Genomic DNA, 19,422 nt, shown 5'->3' with positions numbered 1-19,422 from the left:
GAGCGTCCTTTCGATTGTTTATATAGTAGCGTCACCTTGTTGCCATGCTTGCTAGAGCGTCAAAGTTTGGGTGGTTGTACACGTCCGTTTGGGACTTTTCGTACTCACTTTGGCTGCTCGTGCCAAACGTATTTCTACAACACACATAGAAATGTATAAATAGCGTGATATATCCTGAGACTTGCGGACCCCAATATGAACTCATTTGCATACAGCCAATCCGAACGCACCTGACTCGCAAGTTCACTCAACTTGATTCAAAACATTGAAAATGGCGGTGCATAACAACTTTCGATTGTGTTCGCATTCTGATCGCCCTGTCATTGATTCTAAACTACAACTTAGGTTAGCGGTAAGTTTGAAAAGAAGAAGTAAAACATATAGAACATTTTGACCTGAAACAGTGGAAAGAACTGGACAAAGTGTTCAAATTATTTGAATTAAAATCTTCTAACCATCATAGCGTCAGCTAGACTATGGCAGAAAAACCAGCACTCTATTATGGCACAGCCTCTAGTAGGCCTAGTAAGCACTATTACTTAGGGGGGGCTTAGTGTATGATCGAGGAAAAGACCAGCGATACGGTATAGACTCTAGACTATGCTTCAACAAATTAGTTTTTTTCTCCAAGATTTGTCCAGTTCTTTCCACTGTTTCCGTTGATCGAGACACCAGAGAACCAGAAATCGGTTTATGTCCGTAACTTGAAAAATAACCGAATAAAATAAATTATATATATATATATATATATATATATATATATATATATATATATACATATATATATATATATATATATATATATATATACATTGTGTGTATTCACCTCGGATCTGCTGCAGTCTCTGTCGAGACTGTGTGTGTGTGTGTGTGTGTGTGTGTGTGTGTGTGTGTGTGTGTGTGTGTGTGATTCACCATGGTCTTAAATCATGTGTTGGACTCATGATCAACAGGTATTACCCTTCCGAATGAGAACTTAGAGTGTGTGTGTGTGTGTATGCGCGCGTGTATGTGTGTGTGTGTGTGTGTGTGTGTGTGTGTGTGTGTGTGTGTGCACGCGCGTCACCTAACTGGAGGGAACAAACCAAGAACACTAAACTAAAACCCCAGTCAAACACTAACTCTGTGAACGGTAACCCTCTTCACTGTCCCGTTAACCGTGTTGCGTGACTTGCAAGGAAGAAAACGCCTTGCGGGTTGAGTGCAACCATGCACCACCACCACGGGAAGGGGACAAAGGACTGTCGAAAGGTCATTGTGAGAAAATACAGGGTCTACCACAAGTCTTTTGAATTCTGTACTATTATGGATCATGGCCATTGCCCCTGATTTTATGTAATGTATGAATGGTATTATTGTGCCCCCCCCCTTTTTTTTATATATATCAGTAAAGGTAACTGAAACAGATTTGACGATTATGATGACGATAGTAATACTAATAAGAGTAAATATGTTAATAGTGATAATAATGATTATAATATTGATAAAATAATGATAATGATAATAATGGATCATGATAATAAAAATAATGTATAATATTAATAATCCTGATAATGATGATGATGATAATAGTGATAATAATGATTTAGGCGAAACCCTGTATTTCAGTAAAGCATCTTATTTGTTTCTCTTAATCTTTTGCAAAAGCCAAAGTTGTTGCGCAGGACATTAAAGAACATTATAGTTATGACTAGAAATTAAACTGTGTTCGATTTAACTTAATATAGAGATCAGTTATGTTACATTTATCAATAGGCTAGACTACTCTCACAGTTATACTAATTTTCATTTTCCAGTTACCTTTGTTCTGTTGAATCGCATTTACGTCATTTTCTTATTATTTCACATAGAACATAATTAAATGAAATTTTAAAATTCGAAGTTTTGAACATAATAGTGGAGAAAACCATTGCCTAATTTAAGTAAACTGAAAAATATATATATATATATATGTGTGTGTGTGTGTGTGTGTACTCATATACTGGGTCTTGATAAATCAATTCATCTTGGTTTTTTGAATCATCTGTTCTGACGTAAACAATGACTTTGTTGGTCAACACCGGAGACATCACCTTGCCTTTCTTCTCCTCCCCCGCAGACCTTGGTCACACGTGTACAGCGACCGCGAGGCCGCCAAGCTCAGCCAATCAGTATGCCGCCTCGCGATGACGTCAGGCGGAGAGGGGACCTCCCAGGTGGACGTGGTACCCGACGGCGGAGAAGGAGGTCCGAGGTCTTTGCCCTTCATGCCCGCCTCCCCTTCAAGCACGCCAGGTGAGTTGTTGAAAGGTATTTAAGTAATTAGTAATGATAATCATCACGTGCTCGCTGGCCGAGGGGGGTTAGAGCGTCACTACTTGTAGCGGAGCTCGAGTCCTGCCATCGATGAGTTGGACCAACGGCATGGTTCATTAAATTCCACGCTATAAAATCCTAACCTCCTGGTAGAGGGAGTTTGCGACGTTAAACCGAATCAGTAATAATAATTACTTATTATTGATTAATAATAATTAGTGATAACTACTTTTTTCTAAGTATTGATAATGATTACTCGTACTTGATAACACCCTTCAAACACGCCAGATGAAATGTTGAAGGGACTTCATTGATTGATAATAATAAATGATTAATAATTACTAATGATAACTACTTAATAATTAATAATAGTAATAATTGTTATTAATGATAATTACTGTTGCACTGAATTTCATTGGCCGAAAGCCCGCAACCCTACCGGTGGTAACCGGTAACGGTCCTTTGGCCATTCTTTGCATCTCTTTGGGAAGAAACTGTTGAATGTTGTCTGTGTTGTGTTAATGGCTAAGAATAGGAGATCAATCGCCGGTTGTTAGCTCTTATAACAAAGTTAGAATGGGGTGAGCTGGGGTTGGTGGTAGTCAGCGATAATAGTATTATTATTTGTTGCGTCTTGTTTCACTGACCGGAAACCCGCGGCCCCATAATGGTTGGCAACGGTCTTCGGGCCTTTCCGTAGATTTCATAAAAAAAAAAAAAAAAAAATCTTGTGTTGTGTAGGTGTCGCTGATTGTCAACTGTGGGAAAGTGGAGAAATACAGTTAAAGTTAATAGAGGTCTTGCACTTGTTTGGAGATCGGGTGTCAGACCCTCTAGAGCAGTGTTTCCCAACCTTTTTTGGCTGCGACCCTAAATCCACTCTTAGCCTGGAGTCGCGACCCTAATTGTAATAATAAATTCAACCATTTCATGTTATATTTCTACGTACTTGCATAATGTTTATAAACTTTAGTTTTTATAGTTCAGTTTATATTTACTAGCACAATGAATTTAAATACATTTGAAACTTGAATGAAAAAAAAAAAGTTAAAAAAGACCCTCTGGCGACCCTCAAAAACACCCTCGCGACCCTAGTTTGGGTCGCGACCCTGGGGTTGGGAACCACTGCACTAGAGAGAGAGATGAGGGCGTTGACGAGTTTTGAAGACGTGCTGCAGGTAGATCATCCTCTCAAACGTCATGCTGTAGGACCACCACGTATAGGTAACGTCGTTGCTCCCTGATGAGTGGGAATGGAGTGATAAGCTTTGTGTAAGTCCACGAAATGTCACGCATCAGATTTCTGATTTCTGAGTTTTTATCGTTCTCCATCGATGGGAAATGGGGTTTTGAGTTCGAGAAGACACTTATGAAAATGACACTTCGGGAGGGATAAACAAGGTCTATGCAAACACTCGAAAACCGTCGAGGCCCAAGTTCTAACGCGAGGTCCCCCTCGACCTTCTCTCCCTCCAGAGGGAATGTTCCAGAAGTTTAAGAAGTCCTTGTCCCTCCGGCTAGCGAAGAAGGCGGCAAGTCGGTCCGAGTCCCCTGGCCCGAGGAGCAGCCCAGTGGTGGTGGCTCCTTCCGGAGGCTCGGACCACGGGAACAACCTGGAGACATCCTCGGCGACGTTGCCCCGCCGGCGGGGGACCAGCAGCAGCCACAAGGAAGAGGACCCCAAGCCCGGGTTCCTGTGAGTATTGATCGAGGTTCTTGTATGTAGTCGCCCAGATTTTTTTTTTTACCCCATCAGTATTGCAATATACTTGTTTTTTTTTAGTTATCCTTTTTATTGATTTATTTTCTTTTGTTGATCTGTTCATTCGTGTTCGTTGATCTGTTTTCGCGATTGTTTTGTCACTTCTCTCTATTATTTTTGTTCATTTTTCATTGTTCATTTATTCATTTAGTTATTTGTTTGTTAGTGTATTTATGTATCTCATTTACTTTATCTTCTGTAGAAAGAATAGCTAAAATGTATGTCTGGATAGTACGAGACTCCGAAATCTTCATGATAAAAAATATCTGAATAAAATGGTCAGACGGCAAGCGAAATAAACTTCAAATTTGAAAAGCCAAGGTCGAAGCCAAAACTCAAGAAGCCAAAGATCTTTCGCACATAATTTCCCCTGCATTTTTATCTAGATACATAGTATTATTTTTCCTGAAATTTCCAGCCAATTCTTGTTTATGCACGTAGCGTCAATCGAGGAAAGAATTTTTAGAAAATAATTTATGTAAAGAAATAAATATACGTAAGCCTGTGTGTGTATACATATACATATATATATATATATATATATATATATATATATATATATATATATATAAAACAGGCACGTGTGTGTACCATAATATATATAATAGGTATATATATTTCCTGATTTCACTGTTACGTACCGGAGACGAGGTACCGACCTCTCGGGCCCGCAACTCCGGTCGGCGCGCTTTGTAGGCTCAACCTGTGGCCGTGGCCGGTTACTTAGGGGACGGGGATCTCTCACAGGGAGTAACCGGGAGCAATGAATGGATAGATTGATCTCCATCGATCCTTGCAATTGACGTAAAGAGCAATGGAATGCTTGAGACTCAGAACACGTCAAGCATCACCGCAAGCGACACTTGAGAGCCTCATCTTCCACTAAGATGTCATGGGATTTACGTCATAAGAATGACGTCATGGATTTGTACACGGATCTGCCCGTGATTATGTGTACACTAGATCACTGTCACAGCTTGATGTGTTTAGCGTCACTGACTGCCATACTGCGGTGCTAAGTATGCGGTGTCCCTGCTCGCGGCATGAAAACTTCCACAAAAAAGTGAGCGGATATGTGTGTATGTATATGTATATATATATATATATATATATATATATATATATATGTATATATATATATATATATATATATATATATATATATATTCTTTACCGATGACGCAATGTGTTTCTTACGAAAACCGATTCGCCATAAACAAACTTACGTGTTGACACAACAGCAACAACAACGAAGAGTATGTTTACATAGCTCTGATGCAACGCATAGGTCAGGTTCGTGTGTCCGGAGTTATGCATATAAACACGCACTCGCGCACAGAAGCACGCGCGTGCCGGCGCGAGCGCGGCAGATCCAGTTACACTGTTTACAGAGCCTCTTCATGCCCATCGCTACCGGGGGACGTCGTGCCACGGTGCTGAATAAAATCGCCAGGCTGCAGTCATTATACATGTGTTATGACTAGTTATATATTTCATCTTTATTTTATTTCTATTTTATTCTTATCTTATTTTGGTTCTATTTTGTTTTATTTTATCTAATTTTGTTTTTATTTTATTTCTGTACCGCGCTTAACCATTTTCCACTGGTTAACTGGATTAAGTTGAGGCTTTTCTCGTGACCCTCCGTAGCCTCCGTTCCCCCCTTTTCTTCACAGCTGGTGGCCCTGCCAACAGCTGGGTAACAGTGCCAGCTGCGTCCAGGAGGGCACTTTGCGCACGCGCGGAGGGTTTCCTTTTCCTGTACCACGTGACCTCCTTCCTCCCCCTCTCCCTCTCTTCCCCTCCATAACCCCCTTCTCGACTTCCACCCCCCCACCATTTCCCTTCGCTATTTCCACATCCTTCTTCCCCTCCCCGACCTCCCCCTCTCCCCCTCTCCCCCTCCCCGACCTCCCCCTCTCCCCCTCCATTTCCTCCCTATCCCCACCTCCCCCACCATTGAACCTCCATTTACACACCCTCCTCCTCCTCTCCCCCACCTCCCCATCCCCATCCCCATCCTCCTCCTACTTCCACCTCCCACTCCGTTCCCCCATCTACTTCCACATCCTTCACCTCCTCCCCTTTCCCTCCTTCCCATCCATCTCCGCTTCTCTCCTCCTCCTCTCTTCCTCTCTTTGGTCTTTATTAACACCTCCCCTCACCATCCCCCTCCCCATCCCCATCCCCCTCCTCCTTCCTCTTTTTCTTGGGTGACCCACTTGTGTTCCTTTGCCCCTCCCCCCCTCTCTCTCTCTCTCTTTCTTTCTCTTCGTCTCACTTCCTCCTTCCTCTTCCTCTTCTTCATGTTCGTCCTTATTTCCGGTCATTCTTTTCGCAATTCTTTTGTTCTTTTCTTCTTCCAGTCGTGCAGCTCTTGTTAGACCTTCTTCTTCCTCTTCTTTCCCTCCTCCTCTTCTCCCTTTCTTCCTCCTCCTCATTCCTTCCTGGCTTACACCTCCACCTCTTCCTCCTTTTCCTTCTCCTCCTCTTCTTTTTCTCTTCCACCTCCCCTTCCTTTTGTTTCCCTCCTCCCTTGAACCTCCATCTCTTCCTCCTTTTCCTTCTTCTCTTTCTCCTCCTCCCCTCCTTTTTCTTTCTCTTCCTCCTTTTCTTCCTCTTCTTTCTCTTCCCCCTCTTCCACATCCTCCTCTCTTTCTTTCCCACCTCTCTTCCACTTCCACCTCTTCTTCTTTTCCTTCACCTCTTCTTCCTCTTCCACTTTCGTTTCTTTCCTTTCTCCCTTCCTCTCACTCTTCCTTATTTTCTCCCTCCTTATCCTCTTCCTCCTCCTCCCTCTTCTTCCTCCATCTCCCTCCTCCTCCTCCCTCCTCCTCCTCCCTTTTCCTCCTTCCACCTCCTCCCTCTTCCTCCTTCCTCATCCTCCCTCTTCCTCCTTCTCCCTCCTCCTCCTCCTCGACCTCCTTCCTCCTCTTCCCTCTTCCTCCTCCTCCCCTCCTTCCTCCTCCTCCCCTCCTTCCTCCTCCTCCCCTTCCTCCTCCTCCTCCTTCCTCCTCCCCCTATTCCTCCTCCTCCCCCTCTTCCTCCTCCTCTTCCCTATTCTTCCTCCCTCTTCCTCTTCCTCCTCCCTCTTCTTCCTCCCTCTTCCTCCCTCTTCCTCCTTCCTCATCCCTCTTTCTCTTCCTCCTCCCACCTCCTCCCTCTTCTTCCTCCCTCTTCCTTCTTCCTCTTCCTTCCTTCTCCCTCTTCCTCCTCCTCCCTCTTCTTCCTCCCTCTTCCTCCTCCTCCTCCCTCTTCTTCGTCCCTCCTCCCTCCTCCCTCTTTATCCTCCTCCTCCTCCCGCTTCCCTCCTCCTCCCGCTTCCCTCCTCCTCCTCCTCCTCCCTCTTCTTCCTCCCTCCTCCTTCCTCCTCCTCCCTCTTCCTCCCTCCTCCTCCTTCCTTCTCCTCCCTCTTTCTCCCTTCTCCTCCTCCCTCTTCTTCCTCCTTCCTTCACCCTCCTCTTCTTCCTTCCTCCTCTTCTTCCTTCCTCCTCTTCCTCCTCCCTCTTCCTCCTTCCTCCTCTTCCTCCTCCCTCTTCCTTCCCCCTCCCTCCTTATTCTCCTCCTCATCCTCATCCTCTTCCTCCCTCCTCCTCCCTCCCTCCTACTCTCCACCTCCCTCCTCCTCCTCCTCCTCCTGACTTCTCCCCTTCCCCCCCTCCTCCTTCCCGACATTCTTCATCCAATTTCCTGTCTGGCTTTTGTCTCATCACGGTTTTGGTCGTCGTTTTCTCTTTCCTGCTTCGGCGACGACGACCTCCCCCCCCCGCTCCCCCTCCTCTACGTCAGATTGGGGGTGGGGGGAAAGGGGGTCGTGACCTGCCCCCTCCCCCCCTTCACGAAGTAGCTACTACTCGCTACTCTTCCTTCATCCTCCTTTTCTCCCTCCCTTCCTCCCTTCTCTCTTCCTACCTTCCTCCCCTCCCTTCCCTTCCCTCCCCCTTCTCTTCACTTCCTTCCCCTTCCCTCCCTCCCTCCCCTTCCTCTCCCTTCCTCACCTCTCCCTTCTTCTCCCTCTTTTCTTCTCCCCCTCTTCCTCCCTTCCTCCCGTCTCCTTTCTTCTTCCTCCTTCCACGCCTCTCCCTTCCTCCCCTCTCCCTTCCTCCTCTCTCCCTCCTTCCTCCCTCTCTCACTTCCTCCCCTTTCCCTTCCTCTCTCTCCTTTCTTCTCCCTCCCCTCCTCCCTCTCTTCCTCCCCCCATTTTTTCATCACCACTTCCCCCCCTCCACCCCTCCTCTTCCCCATCCTTCCGTGATTCTTATCACATGGCCTCCTATCTTATTTCTTCCCTCCTCCTCCTCCTCCTCCTCCTCCTCTTCCTCATCTCTCTCTCTCTCTCTCTCTCTCTCTCTCTCTCTCCACTTCCTCACACATTCTCGCTCTTGTCCCTCTCTCTCTTTTCTGTTTCCTATATTCTTCCCCTCCTCTCCCTCTCCTCCTCCCTCTCTCTCTTTTCTGTTTCCTATATTCTTCCCCTCCTCTCCCTCTCCTCCTCCCTCTCTCTCTTCTTTTTCCTCTCTTCCTTCTCTCATTCTTCACTTTCACTCTCTTTCCTCTTTCCCTCTCTTCTTCACTCTCCCTCCTCGCCTCCTCCTCCACTCTTCTTCATCACACACCCTCCCTCTCCTCTCTCTCCCTCATTACGCATTCCCCTTCCCCCCTCTCCGCTTCTGTTCCTCCTTCCCTCTTCCTCATCTTCCTTCTCCCCTCCTCCTCCTCTCCCTCCTCCTCCTCCTCCTCCTCCTCCTGCTCTTCCTCCTTTTCCTTCTCGCCTTCTTCCCTCTCCTCCTCCTCTTCCTCTTTCTCCTTCTCCTTCTCTCCTCTTCCTCCTCCTTCTTCCCTTCTCCTTCTTCTCCTCCTCCTTCTCTCGCCTTCTTCCCTCTCGTCCTCCTCTTCCTCCTCCTTCTTCCCTCCTCCTTCTCCTCCTCCTCCTTCTCTCTCCTCCTCCTCCTCCTCCTCCTCCTCCGCCACTTTCCCTTCCTTGCCCGGGCGCGCGCGTGCGACATATTGTCCCCCACAAGGACAGAGTTGCTGGCTATCGACGCCGCCGAGATCCTTCTTCCGCTTCCACCTCCGCCTACCCCAACCACGTTCGTCGGTCTTAGAATTCTCAAGTTGGTACACAGTGATAGTCACCTGCCAGCTTAACCATTTCTAGACAGGGTGGTCCTTTACCCTTGTTCCTCTTTGCCGTCAATTTATTTTATTCATCTGTAAAATATATAAAGTGCGTTACAATCGCTTTGAAACCAAATCATTATTTTTTCTCTAATAACAGCTAAAGATAATAAAAAATCACGTGTAATTGAATGAAATAGACAGGCGACAGGTAGAATAAAAGAACAAGTGTCACCTGAGTAGGAAATGAAGGTTAGGTTTTGTTAAATCTTGAGTTTAATTTCTTCCTGCTGCGTCGAGTGAAAAGGGAAGTGACGAGATTTGAAGAGAGACCGTTAGGGCTGCTGTCGTGACGTCATGTCGTTTTCTCTTTTTGCCTCGTGATCATTGGTTATCAATATTGTTATTATCATTATTATTATCAATATAATTATTATTATTATTATTATTATTATTTATTTATTTATTTTTGTAATTTGGTTTTGAGATTTCTTATTTAATTTATTTATTAGTAATTCATTTACTATTAATTAAATTGTTTTATATTTTACTTACCTGTATCAAATAGTGCCTGAATTGATGCAGACTTTGTTTACTTAGATCGCTAATATTAAATTTGATTATTTCCTATTGATCCTGACTAAACGCTTAAACATTTTATATTAAGAAGTGAACCACTGGAATGCAAATTTTCATTGAAATGTAAATAAATCCATATAATGCAATTATAGTCCATTAATTTTGAATGATCACCAAAACATTGGAGAAAAAAAATTATAAAAAAAAAAATAATTCCTTGAAGTTCAAGAACTGCATACCCACTGTTTTGCAACACTTTGAATGATATCTGAAAAATACAGAGAAAAATCGGTATCTGGAAACTTGGGGGAGGGAGACCCCAGATTGTCTCCCCCCCCACCCCCCCTCCACACACACACACAGATCTCACTTGTCCGGAAACGAAGTCAAGGTGATCTTGGGGGGAGAGGGATCCTTACCCGCGCGACCCTCAGCCTGTGACCCTTTCCAAACGGTCACGCTTTTAAAATACCTTAATCAAATCAAGGACATTAATGTCCCTTGTAAAGGCTTGAAATAGGATGGACACGGACCTGAATGAGGATCTGAGTGACCGTGAACCCCATTCTATGGCCCAAAGACACTCGCACCAACACCAACACCCCTTTTTTTTTTTTTTTTTGTAAAGGGGCAAATGGGGGAGACAAAATTGCCCCCTCACCTTTTCTCCCATGATCCAGGATTCTATTGAATGGAATCGTCTCGCTTTAACCAGAATGAATTATCGCAAATTCCTTTACCAGCTGAATGCCAGCTGGTGGAGTCCTAGACAATATGATTTTTCACTAGTTAATGAGCAAAATCTATTTGAAACTCTTGTACCAGCTTTGAATCAAATGGTGAAATTTATGTGTGTATGTATATGTATGGGTTCTAGGACAACTGCCCCCGGGACAATTGCCCCCCGACAACTGCCCCGGGACAATTGCCCCCCGTAGGACAACTGCCCCCTGGACAATTGCCCTGGAATTTATTGCCATTTACGTAATTACTTTTTAGTAATTGCCTAATTAAGTAACGATTACATAATCGGTCATTTAAGAAATAATTGTTGCTATTTCCTGAATTTATTACCATTTATGTAGCTACTTCCTAATTAGGTAATCGGTCAATTGCATATATATAGGCTTAAAAAGAAAGAAGGATCCAGTGTCTATTCAGAAATATAAGAAGTGACATCACCCATTATGGAGTTCGTCCGAAGTGAACGAGGAAAAATGAAGCTTATTTATGAAGGATACATCTATGTGAAGCAGAAGGAATTGGCAAATAATGTTACATCTTATGAATGTGAAAAACGTCGCCATAATAACTGCAAAGCCAAAGTAAAAGTTTGTGAAAATCAAGTAGTTGGCCATGTAAATGATCACACCCATGCTGTTGACCAACCCCGACGTGAAGTCTTGTTAGTACAACAGGAAATAAAGGCTAAATCTATTGCTACCGAAGAGACTGCACAGTAAAAATTTTCCCAAACAGTTGAGTCGATATCAAGTGGTGCTGCAACTCAACTACCACCTGCGAGGCATATTCGTCGTGCAATAAGGCGCTACAAACAAGCTGCTGGTGCTCCTCATCCCATCCCCATCAAACCTAGCAGACATGGCCATTCCTTCCGAGTACAAGAAAACGTCTAATGGTGAAGATTTTCTTCTTTATGATAGTGGATTGGTTGGGCAGCGTCTCCTTTTATTTTCAACATCAACAAACATTAGCCTACTGGAGAAATCAGATAATTGGTTTGGAGACGGTACTTTTAAGATTGTACCCGAGTTATTTTACCAATTGTACACTATTCATTGTTTAACTTCTGAAAGAGTTATTCCGTGTGTGTATGCTCTGTTACCAAATAAACAACAAGCAACATATGAAGATATCCTCCAACAACTCCTCACTATAAACCCTAGACTTAATCCAAAGACCTTCCTAATAGACTTTGAACAAGCTGCTAGGAGTGCTATTGAAGAGATCTTCCCCAAGGTAACCGTTAAATGATGTTTTTACCACTTATCTCAAAACATATACCGTAAGGTGCAAAATGAAGGTCTCCAAACTAAATACCAAACTGACGCCGATTTTTTCCTACAAATCCGTATGATTCCTGCTTTGGCGTTTGTTCCCCCAGAAAAAGTTATTGAAGCATTTGAGAAACTGCAAGAGACGTTACCACCTGAGGCTGATGCTATAATAGATTATTTTGAAGATACATACATCGGCAGAAGACGTCGACATACAAGGAGACAGCCACGTTTCCCTGTAAGCATGTGGAGTATGTATACTTGTGTTGTTGAAGCTTTACCTCGAACAAACAACGCCTTAGAAGGATGGCATAACCATATGCAAGCAAGCGTTACGTCATTTCATCCAAATATATGGAAATTTCTGGGGGTGTTGAAGAGAGAACAGGCACTATCCAGCGTCATAATCAATCAAATACTTGCTGGGCAGCCAGTACCTCCTAAGCGGAAACGCTATCAGGATTCTAGCATAAGAATAGCAAACATTGTGCAAGACTTTCAGAACCGCGATGTATTGGAATTTTTGAGATACATAGCCTACAGTTTAAAATTTTAGTAGTTAAATCCTTTTTCAATATTTTTGCAACTTATATATGTACAAATTTGAGTATATAATGTTATCTTTTTAAAATCATGTATTTTTATTAACAATAATAAAACATTGGTTTTAATAGTTCTTATTTACTACCATTTCTCTATGAAGAATTTTTTTTTATAAATAGTTACTCAGGAAATTACTAGAAAGTAATTACGTAAATGGCAACAAATTTGAGTATATAATGTTATCTTTTTAAAATCATGTACTTTTATTAACAATAATAAAACATTGTTTTAATAATTTTTATTTACTACCATTTCTCTATGAAGAATTTTTTTTATAAATAGTTACTCAGGAAATTACTAGAAAGTAATTACGTAATTGGCAACAAATTCCAGGGCAATTGTCGGGGCAAATGTCCAGGGGGTAGTTGTCGGGGGCAGCTGTCCTACGGGGGCAATTGTCCGGGGGCAGTTGTCCTGATACCATATGTATGTATGTATGGATGAATGCATATGTTTATACACATATATGCATATGCATGCATGGATGTATGTATGTATATGTGTATATTTTTATGTATGCAAAGGTATGTATAATTTTATGTATGCAAAGGTATGTATATATTATGGATGTGTATATATATGTAGGTACATGTATGCATTTATGCGTAAGTATGTACATATGTATGCTCGTGGTGGTGTAGAGGAACTTTAGATCGTTCTCACTGACCTTGATTCCTTCAGTCTGACCTTTGGCTCGTCTCGCTCTGGCGCCAGACGATCTCTATCTCTCTCTCTCTCTGGTCTTCTTTTTATGGTTTGACGCTATCGCCCTGTGACGTCACACATCGCGACGTCACACATCGTGATGTCATACCTTTATCAAACCTTGAGAAGAGGCAGCTGGTCGTGGCCACCTGTCCCAAATCCTTGTAGCCGTGGTGGGAACCACCTGTGCGCGGGGGGGGGGGGGACCACCGCTCAGATTATTTTTATTGTAGGACAAAAATTATTTCATTATCATTACTATTGTTATTATTATTTTTTTTTTTTGCAAAATGTTTTTTATACTCTGAAGTACTTTTATTCTATTGATTTGATGTACGTCAGGTAAATTATTATTATTATTATCATTATCATTGTTTTTATTATCATTATTGTTATTATTATTACTAATTATTATTATTGTGATTGTTATTATGATTGATATTATAGTTAATGTTTTTAAGGAAAGGTAAATACTAAAGGAAAAATATTTAAGGAAGGACAGCAGGACGGAAATATAATAGAATTGTAAAAATGAGCAAAACTTTTTTTGCTTAATTTTAATTTATCCAATTAATTCATTTTGTGTGGCGATTAGTTTTCGACCATAAAAGAATGCAACGAACCTCTGGTCCGTAGGGGTGTCAGTAAACGAATTAAATCTTCTTACGACAGAAGGCAAAGGCCCAACCTGTACGGAAGGGGTTTTTTCACATGATGGTCTCACATTCAAATAGTTGTGGGTTCGAGTCCCGCACTGGGTTTTACCCGCTGCCGCCCCAACAGTTCCCAAAGCGCGTATTAGGGCCGCAGCTATTCAGTGCCTCCTGGCGTAGGCTTCACGTCGCCTAATTAGCGACTTGGTCTAACAGCTGTTCACTTTTGTCAATTTGTCTGACGCAGTGAAAGTTGAATTTGTTCCGAATAGAAGTTGAAAAAATAGAAAGTTGTTCAACAGTAAATCGCTGAAGTCTTGATCATCATCTTTTTAACTGACACTGTAAACGTTAAAGCAAAATTCAAAGCAGATAATTCTCTCTCTCTCTCTATCTCTCTCTCTCTCTCCTGTTAACAGTAGCACGAGGGCGAATAATTGTTTAGTATTTCATAGTTTTATTTATTAATTCGCTTCTTTTGTTTATTAATTTATGTGTTTTATTTATCATTGTATGTATTATGGTAATATTCTGCATTGGTATCGTATCTGTACTCGAGGAAAAATATATACATACATACATACATAGATACATATACCAAAGGCTTTTTCCCCCTTTATAAGGGAGGTAGCCAAAAAAACAAAGGCATAGAAACCACTCCCACCATATTCCATCCCCTACGTACCCCACTCCCCTCCACCCTCTTCCCTCCCTCTTATCTTGGCACCTCATGGATGACGGGTCATCCCTGCATCTCGCCCAGTGCCGCAGAAGAAGAATAATATAGATTTTATCACCATGTAACTCTTCTACATTAACGAGAATAAATTGCAGTTTGAAAGGATACACTGGTATTTTTATATACATTTTTATTCATTGTTATTATGACCCGTCATCTACAAGGGTCCAAGAAAAGAGCAAGGGAGGGGTGGTGAATGGGAGTGGAGTGAGTGGGGATGAAATGGGTGGGAGTGGATTTCATGATTTATTTTTTTGTGCAACCTCCCATGTAAGGGGGAAAAAGCAGTTGGTATATATATGTATTATTATTACTATTATTATTATTATTATTATTATCATTGTTAATAATGATAGTAATATTGATATTATTATTATCGATATTATTATTATTATTATTATTATTATTGTTGTTAATATTATTATTATTCTATTTCTATCATCATTATTATCATCATAGTTATTATTGTAATTATTATTATTATTATCAGTAGTAGTAGTAGTAGTAGTAGTAGTAGTAGTATTTTGTTATCATTATTGTTTTTTGCTGCCACTAGTTATATTATTGATTATCGTGGTACACCTCGATGGCAAAGGGGTCTCAGTCCGAGGGAGGGGTGGGAATTATGGTCGGATTGTGGTTAAAGAGAACTTCACCACTACACCTGCATCGAGCTGTGAGCGTTCTTGTGCGAAGGCGACCTTGGAATCCGTGGGGTTTGTCCATAACGGTCCTTTAAAAAGAAAAAAAAGAAAAAAGAAAAATAAGAACGTGACAGGATGCGCCGAATATCAGAGACATTACTGTACAGTTGGGGACGAAAGTTCTTCAACTGTCTGATAACAGGGTATTGTGTTTTCAAACGGTTTTAAAGTCGTGATAGGTCCGTTTTAAAGATTCCCACCAATGACAGTCTCGACAGTAGAACTGAACATAATCATCATTATTTTATTTTATTTCAATTTTATTTATTATTACTATTATTATTATAATAATAATTATTACTATTATATATATATATATATATATATTTATTTATTTATTTATTTATTTATTTTATCTTATTTTATATTTTACATTGGCCAGAATCTGTAATTGAAGTTAAGGGTGGTGGAGATGTTACTTTCACATGTCTAGTTATCTCGCTTTCCGACTGAACACTGTTTCGGATAATGACAATAAATAAAAGATAAAAATAAACAATTGAAAATCAAATGAAAATGAAGCGAACAGATGGAACTAAAAATAGAAATAGAAACGAAAATGAATGAAAAGAAAATGAAAAAGTTGGATAAAATCACGTGTCACACAAAAGGGTTTCCCCCGAGATAAACCCCCTTCAATACCGTGACTCTCCCTTATCTGAATGAAATCGCCTTTCGCGGAGATGTGGCAGGGTCGCATGGCATCCAACTTCAAGTTTCCCCAGGTTGTCCCGCCTTGAAAGAACGCAGCCACGTTCCTCCGCCCACTGCAGAGGCAAGCCTCGACGTTGGTCCTTACCAGAAAAGTCGGAGGAAAAAAAATGTTTAAAAATGCAGAAAACAGGTTTGTGGGTTTCAGGGCCGGTAGGTGAGGAAATTTGGCAACGTTGCATTCCATAGGCTGAGGGCGTGTTGTGTTAGAATGTTCTAACCTAACGGGGAGAGAGAGAGAGAGGGAGTGAGAGAGTGAGAGAGGGGAGTATTGGAACATGGGTGGAGTTATTGTAGAAGAACAGTGTGTTCATCTTGAAGAGGATTTATTGAAGAACAAAAATGATGTTCGCCACCGGAATAACAGCTTTCACTAATTGGGTTTGTTTACACTGATGACATTATTGGCTAGGGGAGGGGAGGGGTGAGGGGGGGACTGACCTTACTCGACCCTAACCGCGCTTATCCGCGCCAAACCGCGGTTAACCGCGTGTAGGCACTCAAGATGAGGAGTGGAGAGGGAAAGGGTGGTTGAGCAGAATATGTAATAACCAGCGCTTCTATCCCTGGGGACAGGATCGCGCCAGAGAGGGAAGGAACGTAGGTAATGATAAGGGAAAGGAAGGGGAGAAAAAGTCGGGAGGGGAAGGGAAGGGAAGGGAAAGGAGGGAAAGGGGATACAAAGGAAAGGTAAGGCAAAAGGGAGGGTAGGGAGAGGTAGGAAAGGGAGGACAGTAGAGTGGTACAGAAGGGAAGGGAAGGGAGAAAGGGAAACGGTTGGAAGAGCGAAGGAGGGAAGGAAGGGAATGGAAAAGGAAATTATGTGAGAAATTAAAAGTATGGAAAGGATAATATTTGACGGAACAGGTAAATCTTAGAAAGTTGAGGAAGAGGAGGATGGGGAGGAAGGGAGGAAAGGGGTTGGGGGGAGAAAGTGTCGCTGGGGAGGAAAGAAGGTTGTTGGAGATTGGGGGGGCAGTGTTGGTGTGTGAAGGATGTTGGAGAGGGAGGGGGGAAGGGAGAGGGGGATGATGTGGTGCGTGGAAAGGGGAAGGACGATGTGGCATTAACGTTATTTTTTTTGTCAATTTTTAACGTTAACATTGTTTTACACCGAACGTAAAATGTCTTTGATACCAAACGTTAACATTCTTCGTTAATGTTAAGATTGTTCAAAGTTGAACATTAAGATTTTTCAAAGTTAGATGTTAATATTCTTCAGCGCTAAACGTCAACATTCTTTAACAAACATTAACCTAGACATTTAACATTAACTTTTACTCAAGACGGTATTACAAGGTATTTAGCTGGGAAGCGGGACGCGGACTCCCATCTGAACGAGTTCTCAGATGATCGTGACCCTCCCTCCCGCCCGTCCTTAACCAGAATATAAATGACAAAGTGCGCTTGAATCTTCAAAGGGATTAAGGTAAGAAAAGGCTGTGGCGTGGTCGACCTTAGTTCCGTCTCGTGATTACAAAGGTAGGTCGGATTACCAAACCTGGTTTAGTACAGTGAAGCGTCACCTGGTGTAAGAGGTCCTCATTCACTCTCTCTCTCTCTCTCTCTCTCTCTCTCTCTCTCTCTCTCTTAGTTTTTCTCATTATTTTTTTTTCGTTCAGTTGTTCAACACAATGGCCTTCTGTTGAACATGCTTGTGTGACAAAAAAATCATTGTGTGTAGTTTGTGTGATATATATTTTTTATTATTAATCAATTTATTTATTTATTAATTTATCACTTATTGATATATAACGTTCTTTTGAAGTATGTACACAAGTGATAAGTAAATAATCCAATATTTTTATCTGTGTAGTAAAAGCAGAACCGAAAAATTCACCTTTGCCCTAGTTGCTGGGAATTCGGGAATCCGGTAGAAAGCCGTTTTTGCCAAGGGAGGAGGTGGCCACTAGATCCGGTCGTTGTCGGACGTGGGCGAATTGGGCGTATCTAGGACATTTGGCCGTGTGGGCAGATTGGAAGCATCTGGTAGAATTTTTTATTTCTTTATTTATTTATTTTTTAGTGTGCAGTGGAGCCTATACATGTAGTTGTTATTGTAGTTGTAGATATTGACCCATTTTTATTGTTATTTTCATAATTATAGTCTCATTATAGTTACTTTTATTTTCTTGTGGTTGTTATTATTATTTTATTGTTTTATTTTTATTGGTTTACTCTTATTCTTAATCGTTATTATTGCTTCTTATTCCTACTTCTTATTTTTTTTTTTCAAATATCAAAATGATTAACTTTTTCTGCATATTAAGTTGTCTTTATGTCTTTCGTTAATCGACACACCTAAGAAGCCTAGTCGACCTTGCTATCCCGGTTTATTTTATTTTTTTCTTTCTTTCTCTTTTTTTTTTTTTCTCTCCTCTCTGGTATTTTTCATTTCTGTTCGTTTTTTCCCATTTTCTTTCGTCCAGAGCCTCACTGACAGTTCGATAGTTCGAACGAAAACGTGTGTTTTTGTCGAACGTGGTCGAATGTCAAGCCTCTACCTTGTGTTTCTGTTGAAAGCAATGTTGTCATATCTCAGCGTGTCAGTGGAAGGCGACTGTGTCACATTTCTGTTTAACTTTTATTATAGCAACACGTCTTTGAATATTTTACTATGGTTGTCGAGAGTAATCTTAGTGTGTATCAAAATTCTAGCCCCATCCCCTCAATTGGATAAACTTGTCTGTGGGAAAGATAGCCTCCCCATCACAAGGGTGGAATTTCAAGGATTCAGGGAGGAAGTCTACATATTTTTCTTCTTTTTCTTCTTCTTCTTCTTCTTCTGTTTCTTCTTCTGTTTCTTCTTCTGTTTCCTCTTCTGCTTCTTCTTCTGCTTCTTCTGTTTCTTCTTCTGTTTCTTCTTCTGTTTCCTCTTCTGCTTCTTCTTCTGCTTCTTCTGCTTCTTCTTCTTCTGTTTCTTTTTCTTCTTCTGTTTCTTCTGTATCTTCTTCTTCTTCTTCTTCTTCTTCTTCTGCTTCTTCTGTATCTTCTTCTGCTTCTTCTTCTTCTTCTTCTTCTTCTTCTTCTTCTTCTGCTTCTTCTGTATCTTCTTCTTCTTCTTCTTCTTCTTCTGCTTCTTCTGTTTCTTCTTCTTCTTCCTCCTCTTCATTTCTTTGTGCATGTTGCTTCCATGTAGGTCAGTTTCCATTGCATCCATTTGTTTTTATGGACATTTGAGCAAAGTCATGTTTTGCAAATTCGTCTACTTTTTACACACCCAATTAGTCCTTTTCTCTCTCTCTCGTTCCTTACTTTTTCTTTGTTGTTTTCTGTCCATTTTTCTTGTTTTGTTCTCCTTCTTTGTTCGTGTTTTTGGGTGTGTCGGGGTTGTGTGGCTGGTGTGCTTCTACTCTTTCCGTTCTGCTTGTTACATTGTGATTTCTAATAGCTACTGTTAAGGAAGTGTGTGCTAATTTTTTACCTACACACACACACACACACACACACACACACACACACACACACACACACACACACACACACACACACACACACACAGACACACACACACAGACACACACACACACAGACA

The 19,422-nt window shown here is 41.5% G+C and overlaps 1 protein-coding gene across 1 annotated transcript in view; it reads left to right on the top strand.

Moving 5' to 3' along the window:
* Nucleotides 1-19,422, top strand: part of LOC143035586 (uncharacterized) — a 408,032-nt gene that overhangs the window by 328,968 nt on the left and 59,642 nt on the right. The window contains exons 6-7 of the mRNA XM_076202452.1: nt 2,099-2,274; nt 3,772-3,991. Of these exons, the coding sequence (XP_076058567.1) occupies nt 2,099-2,274; nt 3,772-3,991 (396 nt within the window). The remainder of the gene's footprint in view (nt 1-2,098; nt 2,275-3,771; nt 3,992-19,422) is intronic.

This window comes from Oratosquilla oratoria, chromosome 19 (genome assembly GCF_046742065.1).
Source record: "Oratosquilla oratoria isolate Oo_2021 chromosome 19, ASM4674206v1, whole genome shotgun sequence".
NCBI classification, from domain to species: Eukaryota; Metazoa; Arthropoda; class Malacostraca; order Stomatopoda; family Squillidae; genus Oratosquilla; species Oratosquilla oratoria.
This window is presented reverse-complemented; position numbering and strand designations above follow the sequence as displayed.